The 15281-nt window shown below is 50.6% G+C and overlaps 1 protein-coding gene across 1 annotated transcript in view; it reads left to right on the forward strand.

Annotated features, from left to right (window-relative positions):
* Positions 1 to 10653: 10653 nt before the first annotated feature.
* Positions 10654 to 15281, forward strand: part of LOC135280634 (gonadotropin-releasing hormone II receptor-like) — a 40839-nt gene continuing 36211 nt past the window's right edge. The window contains exons 1-4 of the mRNA XM_064388741.1: positions 10654 to 10675; positions 11178 to 11687; positions 11953 to 12154; positions 12425 to 14057. Of these exons, the coding sequence (XP_064244811.1) occupies positions 10670 to 10675; positions 11178 to 11687; positions 11953 to 12154; positions 12425 to 12831 (1125 nt within the window). The 5' untranslated portion in view covers positions 10654 to 10669 and the 3' untranslated portion in view covers positions 12832 to 14057. The remainder of the gene's footprint in view (positions 10676 to 11177; positions 11688 to 11952; positions 12155 to 12424; positions 14058 to 15281) is intronic.

Below are 15281 nucleotides of genomic sequence, written 5' to 3' on the forward strand. Positions count from 1 at the left end.
ACCTCCCCTGCGCCGAGCGGAGCCGGGCTGTGTGCGAGCCTCCCGCCGCCGAGGCTGCGAGGTCGCTTATATAGCCCGGCGTGTAGCTTAGGGGATGGCAGCGAGCCACCGGCCGCGAGCACAAACAGATCGGACCGCGAGGAAACCGCAGCCTGAATAATCCCTTAATAAGGTGATGGTAAACAGAAACCTGCGGCGATGCCACGGCGTGGCAGCCGCTGCTGGTGGGACAGGGTATGGTGTGGGTACCACGTCCTGGTGTGGGCACCGCATCCCAGCACAGCACCGTCTCTGTTAGGGGCTCACCCGGGGTCTGGGTCTGAAATAGATGCTGCTAAGTGTTGGAGGTGGAGATACAGTGAACAGGCAATGAGTTTTGGGGATGCTTTTTGGCTTTACCCGGTCTGGGACACATGTGGTGCCCACCCAGCAGTGCATGTGGATTTGCCCCATTTTGCAGGTATGGGCTCAGCTGGGCACCACCATTCCCTGCACTGCCTGCCTACCTCTGCCCCTGTGCTGGCTCTGGCAGGGATCAAATGAGGATGCTGTGGGGATGTGAGGATGTGGGACAAAGCTAGTGGGACTGGTTTGAACACCCAGGGTAGCACAGAGTTGCAGAGGCAGGACCATCCTTGTAAATGAATGTGACTGCATCTCAAGCCATGGGGAGATCTAACAATGACCCCTAACCAGAGTTTCCTGCTTGCCCCAGTCTGGCTTCAGCCTTCCAGGCTTTTCATCCCTTTGCAGTCACATTTTTCTCATGTAACTTGTGGCAAGTGGTCTGTGGACACAGGGCTCCTGGGTGTTGAAAAAGCACGTGGCCTTGTGCAAGTGACTGCCACCCATGCATGCAGCCCTGGAGCCACTGGACTGTGCAGATGGTTGCTGCAGGAATGTGGTGTGAAAGCATGTGCTCTTTGTGTCAGGAGCAACCCCCAAAAGATGGGGATGGGTGTTGGGGCAGCCAGTGGAGGTCAGTGGTGTCCCAAGCTGCTTCCTAGTAATCCTTGTCAGCCCTGCTGCCAGAGGGAGTGGTGCAGGAGGAACACAGATCAAGATGTCACATAAAAAATAATCAGCGGTGACCTACACTGGCTCCTGTTTATGTTTACAAGGGAAAAGGAAAAAACACCTGAGATGTGCCAAAAATGGCAGAATGTTTATATGGTGGACAGAGAGTGCCCAGTGAGCTGGAAGCTCCAGACTTCTGACATAAACATGAAGATCATCTATGTTTCCCCTCCGTGATGAAGATAAGATGTGGGAAAGGTGCTGAGGCAGGGAGCAAGGAATTCATCTTCCCTAGATGGAACCTACCTCCCAACACATCTGACCCACACTAAGCACAGCACCAATGCCTTGGCAAGACATCTCCAGTCCCACCAGCTGCTTGTCCACATCCTGGCATCAATTTCTATGGGTCACACTGCTGGGTAAGGAAATGTGCTGTTCTGCAAAAGGAATAAAATGCTATTCCTTACATTATGGAAATAGGATGATAGCTCTAACCCAGTGCAGGTGCAGGCATTTCTGCAAGGGATTTTGCAGCCTCCTCAGCATGGCTGTTTTCTCTCTAGCGTGTCTCTTTCAAGACAAGCTCTGGAGACGTGTGTGGCTTTAGGAGCAGGTTTGGGACTTATGAGTTCATGCAAATCCCGAGTCCCTAGAACAGTTCATTTGCACAGTCTCTCTTGGCTTGACCATTCCTTGCTGCAGCTCTAACATGTGGCTGACTTTGGAGGGAACAGCATGAGAGGAGCCCCAGATGTTCCCAGTGCTGAGCACCACCAGCTCTGGGGGAGGCTTTCCATCTGCCTGGAGGTGAATGTTGCCCCAGCCCATGGGGTGGAGAGGACAAGTCAGGGGCTGCCCCATGCCTGGGGTAGTCTGCAGGGCTGTGGTACCTGTAGCCAGTGACAAGGATGCATCCAGACCAAACTGCTCCTCTCTTTCTGCCCGTCACCAGTGGCTTCAGCTGCCTAAGGTGCTCCTTCCCATCAGAAAGCAGCAGATCCACAGGCTCTTGGACTCATTCCCCTCCTGGATTAATGCTGGGGAGCCTACCCAAATCTCATTGTTTTTTTCCATGGTTTCATCACTGATGTGTAATGTCAAAGCCATAAGGTATTTATGTGAATGCTGCCATGCTTAATGCTCCCTCTGACCAGTGCTGAGGCTGGGGCAGTGTCAGAGGAGTGTGACAGCAGATGTGCCAGCAGCATCTCCCTCCCCACACCCCTTTGTTGTTGTATCCATAACTTTTCTGGTGTTCATCTAATAAATTCAGGGGAAAACTGGCTAGTAATGCTCATCCTGGCTCTTCATGCCTCCCACCATTTCTAGTACAGCATGGGCTGAGTGGCCATCTCCAAAAGCCAGCTGCACCATGCCAGGAGGATAGCAGGGTTGGAGGGGCTGCTGTCAGGGCTGCATGTGAAATTTACAGGCTGTGGGGTCTGCAAAATGCTCTGTGGGGCCCATAAATCCACTTTTGGGCCAAGGCCATGCCTAATTCCCTGCCGGCTGCCCTCGTCCTCCCTCCCTGCGCCCTCTCCACTCCGCCAAAGGGAGCTGACGGTTATTTTCCCCTGCTGCATGTTTCTGGGCTTGCTTCTGTTTACGGAGATGGGAGTTAAAATAACTGATTGATGACTTTGTTCCATCCCAAACACTTTGGGGAAGTTTGCGTGGTTTAGAAGGGAGAGCTGGGAGCTGGGATTTCATTAAGCACTTGGCTCCCGGCACTTCTCCAGCCATGCTCCAGGGGTGGCTAATGTTGTTTTTTAAATCCTGTTTTGCTATCCCAGGAGCCGGAGTGGCGATTTCCATGGTTTGTAGGAGAACTTGGAGATGTGGCAGGTCCCTGAGGTTCCCTCTGAGCTCTGAAACACCAGCAAACCTCGCAGCCACCACAATATTGTTTCACTTAAGCCCTCCTCCACCGCTTCATCAGCACAAAATTGCACTCCAGCTGCCTAAAATCTTTGGAAAAGAGCCAAAAAATTGAATTACTGGAATTTGTTTTCGTTGTGTGGATGAGGATTTACAGGCTATGACTGGGAGAAAAGGAGTGAGTGGACCTTTTTCCCCTCTGGAAGGATTTGCTTGGGAGCTAAAGCTTCTACTGGGGCTCAGTAGGGCTCAACTCCATAAACATCATTTATGGAACAGATACAAAATGCAACACACAGTGGGGACACCAGGAGAGCCAGGATCCAGGGAAAGACTGATTTCAGCTCTGGAGATCAGGAAGGTTTTTTCTGCAGTAGTGAAAGAACCAGGAGTGAGGAGACAGTAAGTGTCTGTGCTGGTTGTGGGGTCTGTTCCACGGGGTAAGCCCCCAAATGTCTGCTGGCACCAGCACAACACAACTGACTCCTGACATGTAAAAGAGGGTGCTCTCTGTTCCATGATTCCATCTGTAAAGGAAAAGGGCTTTTGCTAGTGCTCTTGCAGGGCATATTTACTATTGGAGTGCCCAGGAACTGTTACCTTCTATCCTACTGCACACATACAGACCCAGGTACCCTGGGGAGGGATTCACTGGTCACTGGGATGTCCTGGACTGCACAAGGTCCCACTGGTGTTTCCCTCCTAGGTGCCATGGCCCTATCTGCTGTCTCTCCTTCCCATCAGAGCTTTGAGAGGCAGAAACCATGATGCTGAGAGCACCAGAAGTGCCTCAATAGCCAATCCCTTTTTAATTAAGTGTCTGAGCTGGGGAAATTAAGATAAGAATACTGACTCATTTAGAAAACTCTCTTCGAGATGGAGAAGGCCATTATTTTCAAGCCCTGCATGAATAATGGATATCTCAGCCTCTCCCTGGAGCATTAACTGCTCAGGGACACTTGCAGGACAGCACCATGGTGTGGGGAACATCCTGCCCACAGATGTGGCAGGGCCTGAGCTATTGCACAACCTCTGATCAGTGATGTAAAAGCGGTCACAGGATGGGAACAGGCGTGATGGGATTGTGGCCAGGTCCAAGCCAGGACAGCACCTCAATGGGGACATTTACACTGCAAAGGAAGGGCAGGAGCAGAGCTCCAACCCACAGTCTCCCAGCTGTTTGCTTTAGCTCTGGACAGGGTTGGATGGACAAAGACCATCCTGTGTCAAAGTCCATGTTGATTTGGGTCATAAATTGCTCCTGAAGAAATCCTTGATTTATTGCTCCTGTTTATGGGTATTGGCTGTGGGCTGGGATGCACTCCAGGCTTTGCACCCATGCTGGCATGGGGAGCAGCCTCCCACACATGGGATGCTGACCCCTGGTCTCATTTGTGCCTTTTCTTCCATATTCTTGCTATAAAGCAAGTTGAACTGGGTGGGCTTGTAGTGATTTACACCAGCAAAACATCAGCCAGCTTTTCCTAAAAACCAGCAAAATCCTGCCTGATCCATGCAGGGGCAGGGTTGGTTCTTCCAGTTTGTCTTTGTCCTATTTTGCAGGGATTGCACTGGCAGCACATTGGAGAGGTGTAGGCTGTGTAAGTCAGACCAGAGGCAACAGTGATGGCAGTGAAAGTGAAGCTTTGAGTTAAAAAGTGTTTTTTAGTGTTCGGACGAGCCTCTGCATGGAATGGACAGAAAGAGATGGAGCCATGAGGGCAGTGGGCACTCCTTGTTGAACCTTGTGGGGATTTCTGTCAGGTTAATTTTTGCACTGAGCAACGCGGAGCCGTGCCTGGGCTGGGGTAATCGGGGTTGATCCACCCCGAGGTTTCAGCTCCAAAAGGGTTTGCCAGCATCCCCACTGGCAAAAGAGAGCATGGAAATGCCTCCCCTTCCTGGAGTGCCTGTGGTCATGGGGGCGACCGGAGATGTAAAATATCTCATGACCTCATGCACTATGCCAAGGACATGCTTGGAAAAGCCGGGCTCTGCCGAGCTAATTCCAGCCTGCTGGGATTCCCCCTGGAGTACGTGGCCAGATCAGCTTTCACTGGAGGGTGAATGTGTGTTTGCCGGGAGCGCACCAGAGGGTTTGGTGGGGCCAAGAGCTGCTGGAGGAAGGCCTGGCAGCTCCTGGTGTAAGCACCTTGTCCCATCTGAGACAAAAACTGCTGGGAGCAGATTGCAAAGGCAGCGTGGGAGATAAGCACTTCTGCAGAGAAACAGCAGGAGCAACTTGAATGCTGGCTCCCTGGGAGGCCAAATCTGGATGGGGGGGAGATGTCAGCATTGATGCTCATCCTAAGGGATAGTCACTGGCTTCCTGCAGCCCCATGGCTTGGCTCAGAGCAGATTTCTTGCAGGAGGGTAAAAGCAGAGTTGGGGAGCAGAAATTATATCCCTCTGGCTCATCAAATTCAGCATTGATGATATCCCTCCCCACCCAGAAACTGATCCTTTCCTAAAAGCATAAAGGAGGATCATGTGCCTGCATAAAGGTCATCCAGGAGTAACTTTAAGCATTGAAAACTGCTTGGAGATATGGAGCTCATGGGAAAGGGGAGTCAGGGGAGGTGTTCCCTGCTTTTTGCTCTGCAAGCCCTGCATAACTGCCCAGGGTCCCACAGGGATGCCAGCTTTCCCATCTCACCTCTCCCCCACTGCAACAAAGGAGAGCAGCCCTTGAATTTGGCCAGTGTTTGGGAAGGAGCATCCAAATGAAGTACCAAAATATGGCCTTGGGACCCACAATCCTATTTGAGAGCTTGGAGGGAGGAGAATATTTGGAGCAACACGATGCACAAGTCCCACAGGGAATAAAAATATCAGAGGATAAAAGAGGGCACAGAAGGCAAAGGCAAGGAGACCAACTAAACCCTGTCCAAAAACAAGGGCAAAATTGTTCACTTCCATGGTTAGTCACAACGAAAACATTGGCATTTCATAATTTCTTCCAGCTCAAAAATAATACCCCGTTAGGGCAGTGAGAGCCCTGACTGGGTCAGTGTGTGCTGAAGCTGAAGGGGACCCATGGCCCCTCCTGTGGGTGATTTTCTTGCTTTACTGGGGAGCGGGGTACCAGGTGAAAGTTTCCAAATAATTTGTCCCCCCAAATAAATTCCAGCCTGGGCAGGAAAGCAAAGCTGTTGTGGGGAAGCTCAGCTGAGTGGGGCAGTGATGCACACACAACACCAGGTTTTATCTCTTGGTGGTGAGCAGAAAGGGCTCAACACCAGATCCCACCACGTTTCTTGGGGCTTGACCTCAGGATTTGGTCTGGGATGATAAATTCCATCCCCTTTCTTTTCCATTTTAGAGATGAGGAGGAGGATGTTACTCGGGTTGACATGTCCTGATGAAAGATGGAAGAAAGACCCTGAGAGCTGCTGCTCTGCATGGAAAGATGTAAATTTGGGGAATCACTGGGAATGATGCTCTGGACATCTGAGCTCAGCAGCATCAGGAGCACCAGCCTGGGGTATTAAAAGGTGGGAATTGCAGCAGGTTTGAGCACGTTTTTCCCAGTACCCCTGTCCGATGGTGTGATACCCCTGAGAAGGGTTTTTTATCAGTAAGGTTTTGATATACAAAGCTGAATCAGAAACAGAGCATTGTCTCACCAAGAAATGATCTAAAGGCACATTTTACCAAGTAATTGAGCCCAGAAGGCAGGACAGATCCCTCCCTCTGCTTTAAACACAGGTTTTTAGGAGGGGGATGGGGTGATCCAGATTATCCCCAGGAGGGGCAGCAATTACCATCCCTCCTTGGCAGGTTCAACAGAGTGGCCAGGGCTGGCTGAGCAGGCAGAATGAGGTGCTGGTTTATCCCTGGTGATCACTGGGCTTTGTGTTTGTCCTTTGAGACTCTGGGGAATTTTGGGTGATGCCCTGTTTCAGACCTGTTTGTAACTTACAGCACAGTGGCACTGTGCTAATTTTTATGATGCTGTTATTTAATGAAAAGGCTGAAAGCTGGGAGCTTCCCAATTGGTTGACTTGTGAACTTTGGGTAAGAAGAGAAGCTGTTCCAGAGGTGAGCTCATTTCTAACCTCGGGAAATGACTTAATGGACGCTGGTATTTACTCACAAAAACATTGCATGTCAGATGTCCCTGACTAGACTTTCTGTTTCGAGTCCAGTATGAGACAAAAATTTCCTTGGATGAGCTGCTCCTAAGACAATTCAAGGTTTGGAGAAGAATTGCAGGGGGAGAAAAAAGAATCAGCATTAAAAACACTCTGAAATAATGAGGCTTTTCTGAATAAAGGGAAGTTTTTGGGCACCCAGCCTGGCAGAAACACCTGCCTGGGGGGATGGTGTGGGTGATGAGTCCAGCAGAAAAATCTCCCATCCTCACCCTCCACAACAACCAGCAGCTGGAGTTTCTCTCAGAGAGGAAAATACAAGTTTTTCTCTTTGGGAAGCCAAGCCCCCAGCAGTGGTTTATCAGAATAAAAAAAAGCAGGTTCCCTGCCCCGTGTTTGCTATAGGTTAATGGAAATTATATCCCACACTGCTCTCCCTTGATGAGATAGATCCCAGTTTATACAGGGTGTCTGATGGGAAAACTTGCATTTTTATTCAAGGTTTGCTCATGCAGAAATTGTCACTGGGACTGTATTACCCAGTGTGGTTCCTGATTTCTGTTTTTTCCAGCATCCCAGGATGATCCATGTGGATTTGGGGAGATCAGTGCTATTTGGAGACGCTGGGGGAAGCTCTGTCCCCTCATGACCCAGCACTGGACTGCAGCTCTGGGGATGTACTGGGGCAGCATCCCAAGAGGAGGAGATTTCGGGAAGAGCCAAGCTGGGATGTATGGAAACAAGCTTTCCCTGCCAGCACTGTTTCCTAATCCTGGACACCAAAACCCTCTGATCGTTAAACCAGCGTTCAGAGATTCGGCTGAAGGCTGCCATGCAGACAACATCCAAACTGACCTTTGAGGAGATGAGAAAAAGAAAAAAAGAGGGAAAACACAAGGGGGTTACTGTGCAAATGCTGGAGAAAAGCAGTCATTTCAATAAGGGACCCCACCCTTAAAATAAGACTTATTGCTAATGCATGCCCAGGACATTTCTGTGTGATGGTATGCTAAAAAAATCCTCTCCAAACAGGGACTAAAGGCTTTGTTGTGGCATGAGCAAGACTTACAGTTCCCAAGAAGAATCCTGTCCCTCTCTTGCATCATACAGCCAGGGATGGAGAGGACATTTCTAGACAAGAAGGCCATCAGCCAGGACGAAGGACAAACAGGGAATACATTCCTGACTTGCTACTTAATTGCTTTCGTGCAGGTGCAAAGGGCTAAATGAAAGGGAAAATAAGGATGAGTGTGTGGGGCCTAATTAATCTCAGCTTTAAGCAGGAACCTAATGTCAGGAGGAGGTGGCTGCTGGAACAAACAGGCTTCCACCCAACTTCTATGCGGATTTTGTGCTATTTATCCCCCAAGGGCCAGGCTCATTTCCAAGGCACTGGTGGGTGATGCCCCTGTCAGGTAAGGAGGTGATGGGGACAGTCCCATCCCGTGTGGCAGGGCTGGCTGGTGCTTGCTGGCAGTGCCAGCAGGGTCTGCTTTCCTCTTTCCCTTTGTATTGAAAGCACTTCAGATGCAGGAGTTGCCCACTGTGGCTCTGAGGAGAGAGTTTCCATCCTAATCCCTTTTGGCACCTCCATGCAAAAGTGATGGAGAGTTTAGGGGATTCTAGGGCAAACATGGTCCAGTGCCTGCAGCATCTCCTGGGTCTCAGGAGCTGGTCCCTCTGCCACACAAGTTGACTCTTAAACCCAGAAAGGTTTAAGAGTCAAATTGGAAAAGGGGAAAATTTCTCTTTTGCTTGTGCCCAGGAGCACTCCTGCCAGCACAGCAGCCTCAGAGATGGTGCAACCACCCCCAGAGCTCAGGCGTTTCCTCCTGAAATAAGTGAGAGTAGTTTTAATGATGGAAAATCTATTCCAGAAAGGGAATCTCCTCCTCTTGGGGAACAATGCAGAGCCACCACTGCCAGCCCGGGATCTGCAGGGACCTGTATATCACGTACTCTTTAATTTAATAGCCTGGAAAATGTGAAGGCCTATCTGCATGTCATTAAAGTCTCAGTGAAGCCCCTGGGAGTGTGTTTGTCAGTGCTGGCCCCAGCAGGGCTTGGGGTTGTCCCTCTTTCACCCCCACAGCTCCTTTGCTAGCCAGAAGAGCAGGATGTCCTCAGTTTCCCTCCCTGTCCTTGCGTTGCACTTCATATTTTTTAAGCTCTTTTGAGCTCTTTGTCCCTCCCAAGATCCTTCCCTCTTACTGTGTTATGCTGCAAGAAATACAGAAAGGGCAAGATGGGAACTGATAGACTGCAGGAAAAAAAGTGTATTCATTAAAATGGCAAAATGAGCCATGTTTCCCCTTATTGAGTCCCTCCTTACAGCATTTCCAGTCCAGGCATGTACCTGTGATGCTTCCAAGGACCCGTGTGGTCCAGGAGCATCTCTGAGGTCCGTGTGTGCGCGTGTCTGCGAGTTTCTCGGTTGTCTGAGCAACGGGACGTTCATCACTAACTCCCAGGATAATTAACTCATTTTCCTGTATTTATAGCAAACCAGTACAGGGAGTGTTGGCACTTATCCCTGATGGAGCCACATTTGGCCACAACATTTTGAATTTTGGCTGTTTCTTGCATTACAGCGGCTTTGTCATCATCCCGGCTGCCTGCTCATTAAGTAGGCAGCTCATTAAGCTAACAAGGGCAGGGGTGATGGTGGCTGCCTGAGGCAGACTGCCCATGGGTGCCTGCCACGGTGTGCCCCGCTCCTGGTTTGCTGGTGCAGAGGGTGTTTGCAGCAGCATTCCCATCTCCAGATGCCTGCATATGCTGCTAACAGCAGCGTCGCTCCCGGCTTGCCTGCTGGCAAGGGGAAATTTTACTGCTTCAAGGTTTGTTGCAGGGATCTGATGCAAGGAAACGTTGGAGCATCCTGACTCAGCACCGCAGCGGTGGGAGACCCGTGGGAAAGGCACGGAGCATCTTCTCTCAGCATCAGGGCATGCGTATGCCAGGTATGTTCCCAGCAGTGGGATAAATCCTGACCTGCACACGGATTGCTCGTTTCTTCCAGAGAAGCAACTTGGTACTTTTTAGCTGTTCTTTCTTTTTGCTGCTTGTTTGTTCAGTTGGTCTTTGGGGAGGGAGGTCTTTTTGAAGGAAACAAGGGGAAGGGGACTCAGGGTGCGGGTGGTGGGGCTGGAGGAGGGCTCATTGCTGCAAGGTGTTGTTGCAGAACTGAGGAGACAGATTTGATCTCTGCTGCTCCTGTTATTTGTACAAAGGTAAGGAATGCTTTATTTTGGAATCAGCAAACAGGAAAGTGCTTGAAACAGTAGGAGATGTGCTGTACCTGCAGCTGGGACTGTAAACAGCTTGTGGCCACAGGAGCTGAAAGCGTGTGCCCTTAAATCGTGAGTTCTACTCAGGTAAAAAGGGCAATGAAATCAAGCGTGGGGGACAACCACACTGCTCATCACTCCCCAGCCACCCCTGTTTTAGGGAGGGTTCTACCTTTCCCTCCTCCTCCTCCTCCTTTGCCTCTAGAAGGGAAAGGGTCAGAAGTGTTGTGCTGGTGCTGCTGGGGTCCTGGGAGGGTCCAGCCTCCTAAATGACACTGTGATCCTCTCCCAGGAGCCACTGTAAGACTCTGGACAGTGTGGGATGCCCCTTCTCCTGCCTGGTCACCCCAGCTGCTCCTGCCCATGACCCCAGATCTGGCACTCGAAATGGAGGTGGATCATTAAGGCTTAACACACTAATGGGAAGGGCTGTGGGGTTTCTAAAAAACTGAGCCCTGCTTACAAACCCCCTTTGGAAGGACGAGTCCTTGAACCGAGCTGCCCCAGCACAGGCTCAGACAGCTCTGGTATGACCCATTCCCAGCAGGATGCTGGCAGACAGTGACTGCTTCCATGGTTCTGGCCACCACTCCTGCTTTCCCAGCTGCTCAGCTACCTTGCAAAGAGCTAAAAATATATGTCTGTGTGAGCAGTCACTGTAGCTACAGCAGGGGTGAGCCAGAGAGGGTGGCCAGGCTGGGTCACCATGGTGGGGGGACACGGTGACTTTGCAAAGTGGGCAACACAGCGGGGACAGGCAGGGACAGGATGGGACAAGACAGAATGGGACAGTCTGCTGCTGGTACCTCCAGTGCAGATCCCACCATCTCCCCACTTTTGTCGAAGCTGCAGCACTACACAGCTGGTGGGGTTCACTTTGCTGCTTGCGTTTCAGCAGGGCATGAGTGAGGAGCAGCTCCCTGCATCTCCCCACTGCCCCACACGGGAGGACACCAATGTCTCGGCCTCTGCGTACCCCCAGTACTGGGTGGAGCCCCGGTTCACCCAGGCAGCGAAGGTCCGTGTGATCATCACAGCCATCTTCTTCCTGCTGGCGGCGGGCAGCAATGCAGCCGTGCTGGGCAGCCTGCTGAGGAAGAGGAGGAAATCCCACGTGCAGCCGCTGATCCTCAGCCTGGCGCTGGCCGACCTGCTGGTGACAGTGATGGTGATGCCCCTGGATGCGGCGTGGAACGTGACAGTGCAGTGGTATGGAGGGGACATCTCCTGCAAGATCCTCAACTTCCTCAAGCTCTTTGCTATGTACGCAGCTGCCCTGGTGCTGGTGGTCATCAGCCTGGACCGGCACGCAGCCATCCTCCATCCCTTCTCCCGTGCTCACCGCCGCAACGGGATGCTGCTCCGTGCTGCCTGGGCTGGCAGCGTGCTCCTGGCTTTGCCCCAGGTAAAGTTCAGAGTCCTCCCCATGGAGTTTGCCTAGGCTGGGGTGGTTTTGGAAAAGGGCTTTTCCATCCCAACATCCCCAACCAGTCCATCCCAATCCATGGACTCCATGAGCACCAGAATAAGGCATGAGGTAGGTGCCCAGAGCCTGTCTCCCAGTCCGACACCAGCAGGGAGGTGCTCTCCATCCACAGCCAGCAGCATCTCCAGGAGGTGGTGCTCTATTCCAAATCCTCGCTGAGTTATTATTTGGTTCTCCATTTCAGCTTTTCCTCTTCCACCTGAACACAATCCCAGGAAGGAATTTCACCCAGTGTGTTACTCATGGGAGCTTCCGAGCACACTGGGAGGAAACTGTCTACAACATGTTCACCTTCACCACCCTCTACATCACCCCCCTGAGTGTCATGATCGTCTGCTACATCCGCATCCTTTGGGAAATCAGTAAGCAGCTAAAGGTCAATAAAGGTAAGTAGATCCCAGCCCTTTAATGTCCTCCATGACTGAACTTCTCCATCCTGGAATTGTTGGGTGTGTCACAACATCCTTTGAAAGCTAAGTTTTGCACAAACCAACTAAGAGGTTTTGCACAAACTTTTTGACCCCAGTCCTTGCTGTCTTCTGCTTCCTGTGGACATGGACCAGATTGTGAGATGGTCTTCCCTCTCTGGCAGAAGCAGAGTCATGGATGGTTATGTTGTCTTGGTTTTCCCCTGTCTTCTTGACTCTCCTTGGCAGGTTTGACAAGAAATCAAAATGACCACATCTCCAAGGCACGCATGAAGACTCTCAAGATGACCATAGTGATTGTTGCTACATTCATCATCTGCTGGACCCCTTACTATCTCCTGGGCTTGTGGTACTGGTTCCAGCCAGCCATGATCCAGAAGATGCCAGAGTATGTCAACCACAGCTTCTTCCTCTTTGGCCTGCTGCACACCTGCACTGACCCTATCATTTATGGACTGTACACCCCTTCCTTTCGGGAGGACGTGCAGCTGTGTCTCAGGGGCATTGAAACAGCCATCACCAGGCAAAAGAGACACAAACCCATCTCAGCCTCAGAGAAGAGCACCAAGGATGGTGCTGCAAATGGTGGGGTGGCATCAGGGGGCTCCAATGGGACAACTGTCAGCACGGTCTGATGAAGAGATGTACCCATGAGGGGATGTCAGGCACAGCTTTGGAACTGTTTTGTCCTGTAGGACCATTTTGGAGACTGTCATGATGAGGTTCCCTACTCAGCTTTGGTGGGTGAGGGTTTCTGGACAGAAATTGAGAATCTGCCTCCTGCCTGTACTCAGGGTGAAAAATATTTGGGGGCATTTCTGGTCATTCTGCTGTATTGTGGCAGCACCGTGACAACTGCAAAAACATCCTTTTTGTACCTGACACATGCTCCAGCCCTGATTCTGGCATCAAGATTCTCCACACTTCCAGCATCAACCTCTGGGAGGAAATTTACCATCTCCTCTGTGGTCCAGGGTCCTGTCTCTGGAGTGGCTGGTCTTCAAGTGCCCTTTGCACCTACACCCAGCTGTAGAGCTGCATGGATGGTGTCACCCTGAGCCTGCAAAGGTGTGGTTGCAGGCTTTTACTCCGTTTTCTCCACACATTGTAGGAAAAGCTCTCTGGAAATTTCAGATCTCCTGACTCAGAACTTGCCTGGTTCTCCCATGGCTCTGTGACAAGCCTCTAAATAGCTGGAGGCTGACTAATGCAGGAGCTTTCATGTCCCAGGCATGGTAGGTAGGGAGGGAGTGCTGTGGGGATGGAGGGACTCAGGAAAGAGTGGTACAAAGAACCGCAGTGGGGTGAGGTTTCTTCTCTCTTTTGAAGAGAGGCAGAAGGGAAAACAGTCCCTGCTACTGTTTTCTGCTGTGAAGGGGATGGTACAGACAGACACAGCAGCTCTGTGGGACACGGGGCAAACCAGGAGGGAGAGTATTTGAGGTAATGAGAACCACACCTGACACTGCCCAGCCCCCTAGACCTTTCTGTCCCCACATCCCAGAGCACAAGCTGGCAGGGTGCAGGCCACATGCTGGACACATTTGCTTTGCCATGAGCAACACCAGCCCCTCATCTCTGCCCCAGCAGAGCAGGTGCAGCCACCCCACAGGTGTTGTTTGAGGTGTCCCAATGATGGAAGTGATGGGATGAAGCTGATAGGGGTCCATCAGCACCTTTAGTGCCAGATGGAGGTAAACGAGGGCAAGGAGGACTTCTGGAGGGATCAGCTGAGCTGTGGTGAGTAATATGGGTTGTTTGCTTTCTGCCATCATGCCAAAAGTTGCTTGTGAAGGCAGAAGTTTCTTCTCTGGGTGTGGATTGAAGAGATGCCTTTATTCAACTGTGTTGTCCTTTCCAGGTAATTAGAAATAGTGGATTACTTATTTTTTTCATTCTCTGATGATTGTTATTAAATGTGGAGTTTGCTTTTGAAGATAAATTCAGTTTTAAGTCAGGTGGGTTGTTGTTTTCTTAGTTTAACTAAACCTTTGGACAGCTCAGGAGCTCTGGACTTGGCAGGAGGCAGTTTCTTGGCTATTTTTGTGGCCACTGCAGCTTTGAATGAGCATCTGGACTTTATCAGATTGAAAGAGCTTTGTTTTAAAAACAACCCTTGTCTTACTGTGGTTGCATGTGTAGGGAGCTGGGAGATGTCTTCCCCTCTAGAAAACAAATCTCCTTTGGGCACTGAGGGGGCTTTTTCTCAACCCTGTTTCCAAGAGGTGTTGGCTCCCTATCAGCCAGAAAGGATCTGCATTGGTCTCCCAGTTCACCAGCTAACAAATTATTGAAATGAGAGGGGTGGCAAGCAGTCCTTGCAGGCTGGCTGAGGCTGGGCAATGAGGACATGGGAAGCTGCAGTGCTCAGAGTGATGCTGAGCTGCACAAGGGTATCCAGCCCTTGCCCTTCTGGTACTAATTATTATTTATGCTAAACATGTAGCCCAAGGAGAAAAAAAAAAAATCAATTAGAACTGCAGGAGCCCAGACCAACTGGTGGGGACTAGCGTGAGCCATTTAGGAAGCATCCAAGCTCCAATGAGATGCGTAATCGCAGTTTGGCTTTCCTGGGCTCGTTCTGCTCAAAGTTAATTACCCAATGCTAACAGAGCAGGGGGTGCCTGATGCCAGACTGGCAAAAAAAGGGCTTCTTGTAAGGTGATGGGAATGGCTTGCAGTAGGGGAAGCTAATTTATTCATCAGACACTCCTTTGGTCTCTTTGTTTGTACTGCTGATGGGAGGCAGACCTTGAAGGTGCGTTGGTTTTCTGGCAAGCCTTGAATAAGTAGGAAAGCGTCTTTAATCTACTGAAAATTGTCTTCATCCACTTTTTGCTGAGTGGGAGAGAACAGATACAACATTGCTCATACACGTCTCCTCTTGCCCAGCAACAGGAGAGCTCAGAGGTCTTCTCTGAGGAGAAAGAAATACTTTTTTTTCCTTGTGGGAAGGATTTTACACCCCATGGGTACAGTGAAAAGGCAAAAGTGGGTTTGGCTTTAGGGGGACTCGGCGATCTTACAATAATTTAGGTTGGAAAAGATTTCTATGAAGAGTAGGAAAATGGGGATTATTGCAAGC

Source organism: Passer domesticus, chromosome 14 (genome assembly GCF_036417665.1).
Source record: "Passer domesticus isolate bPasDom1 chromosome 14, bPasDom1.hap1, whole genome shotgun sequence".
In the NCBI taxonomy this organism is placed as follows: domain Eukaryota; kingdom Metazoa; phylum Chordata; class Aves; order Passeriformes; family Passeridae; genus Passer; species Passer domesticus.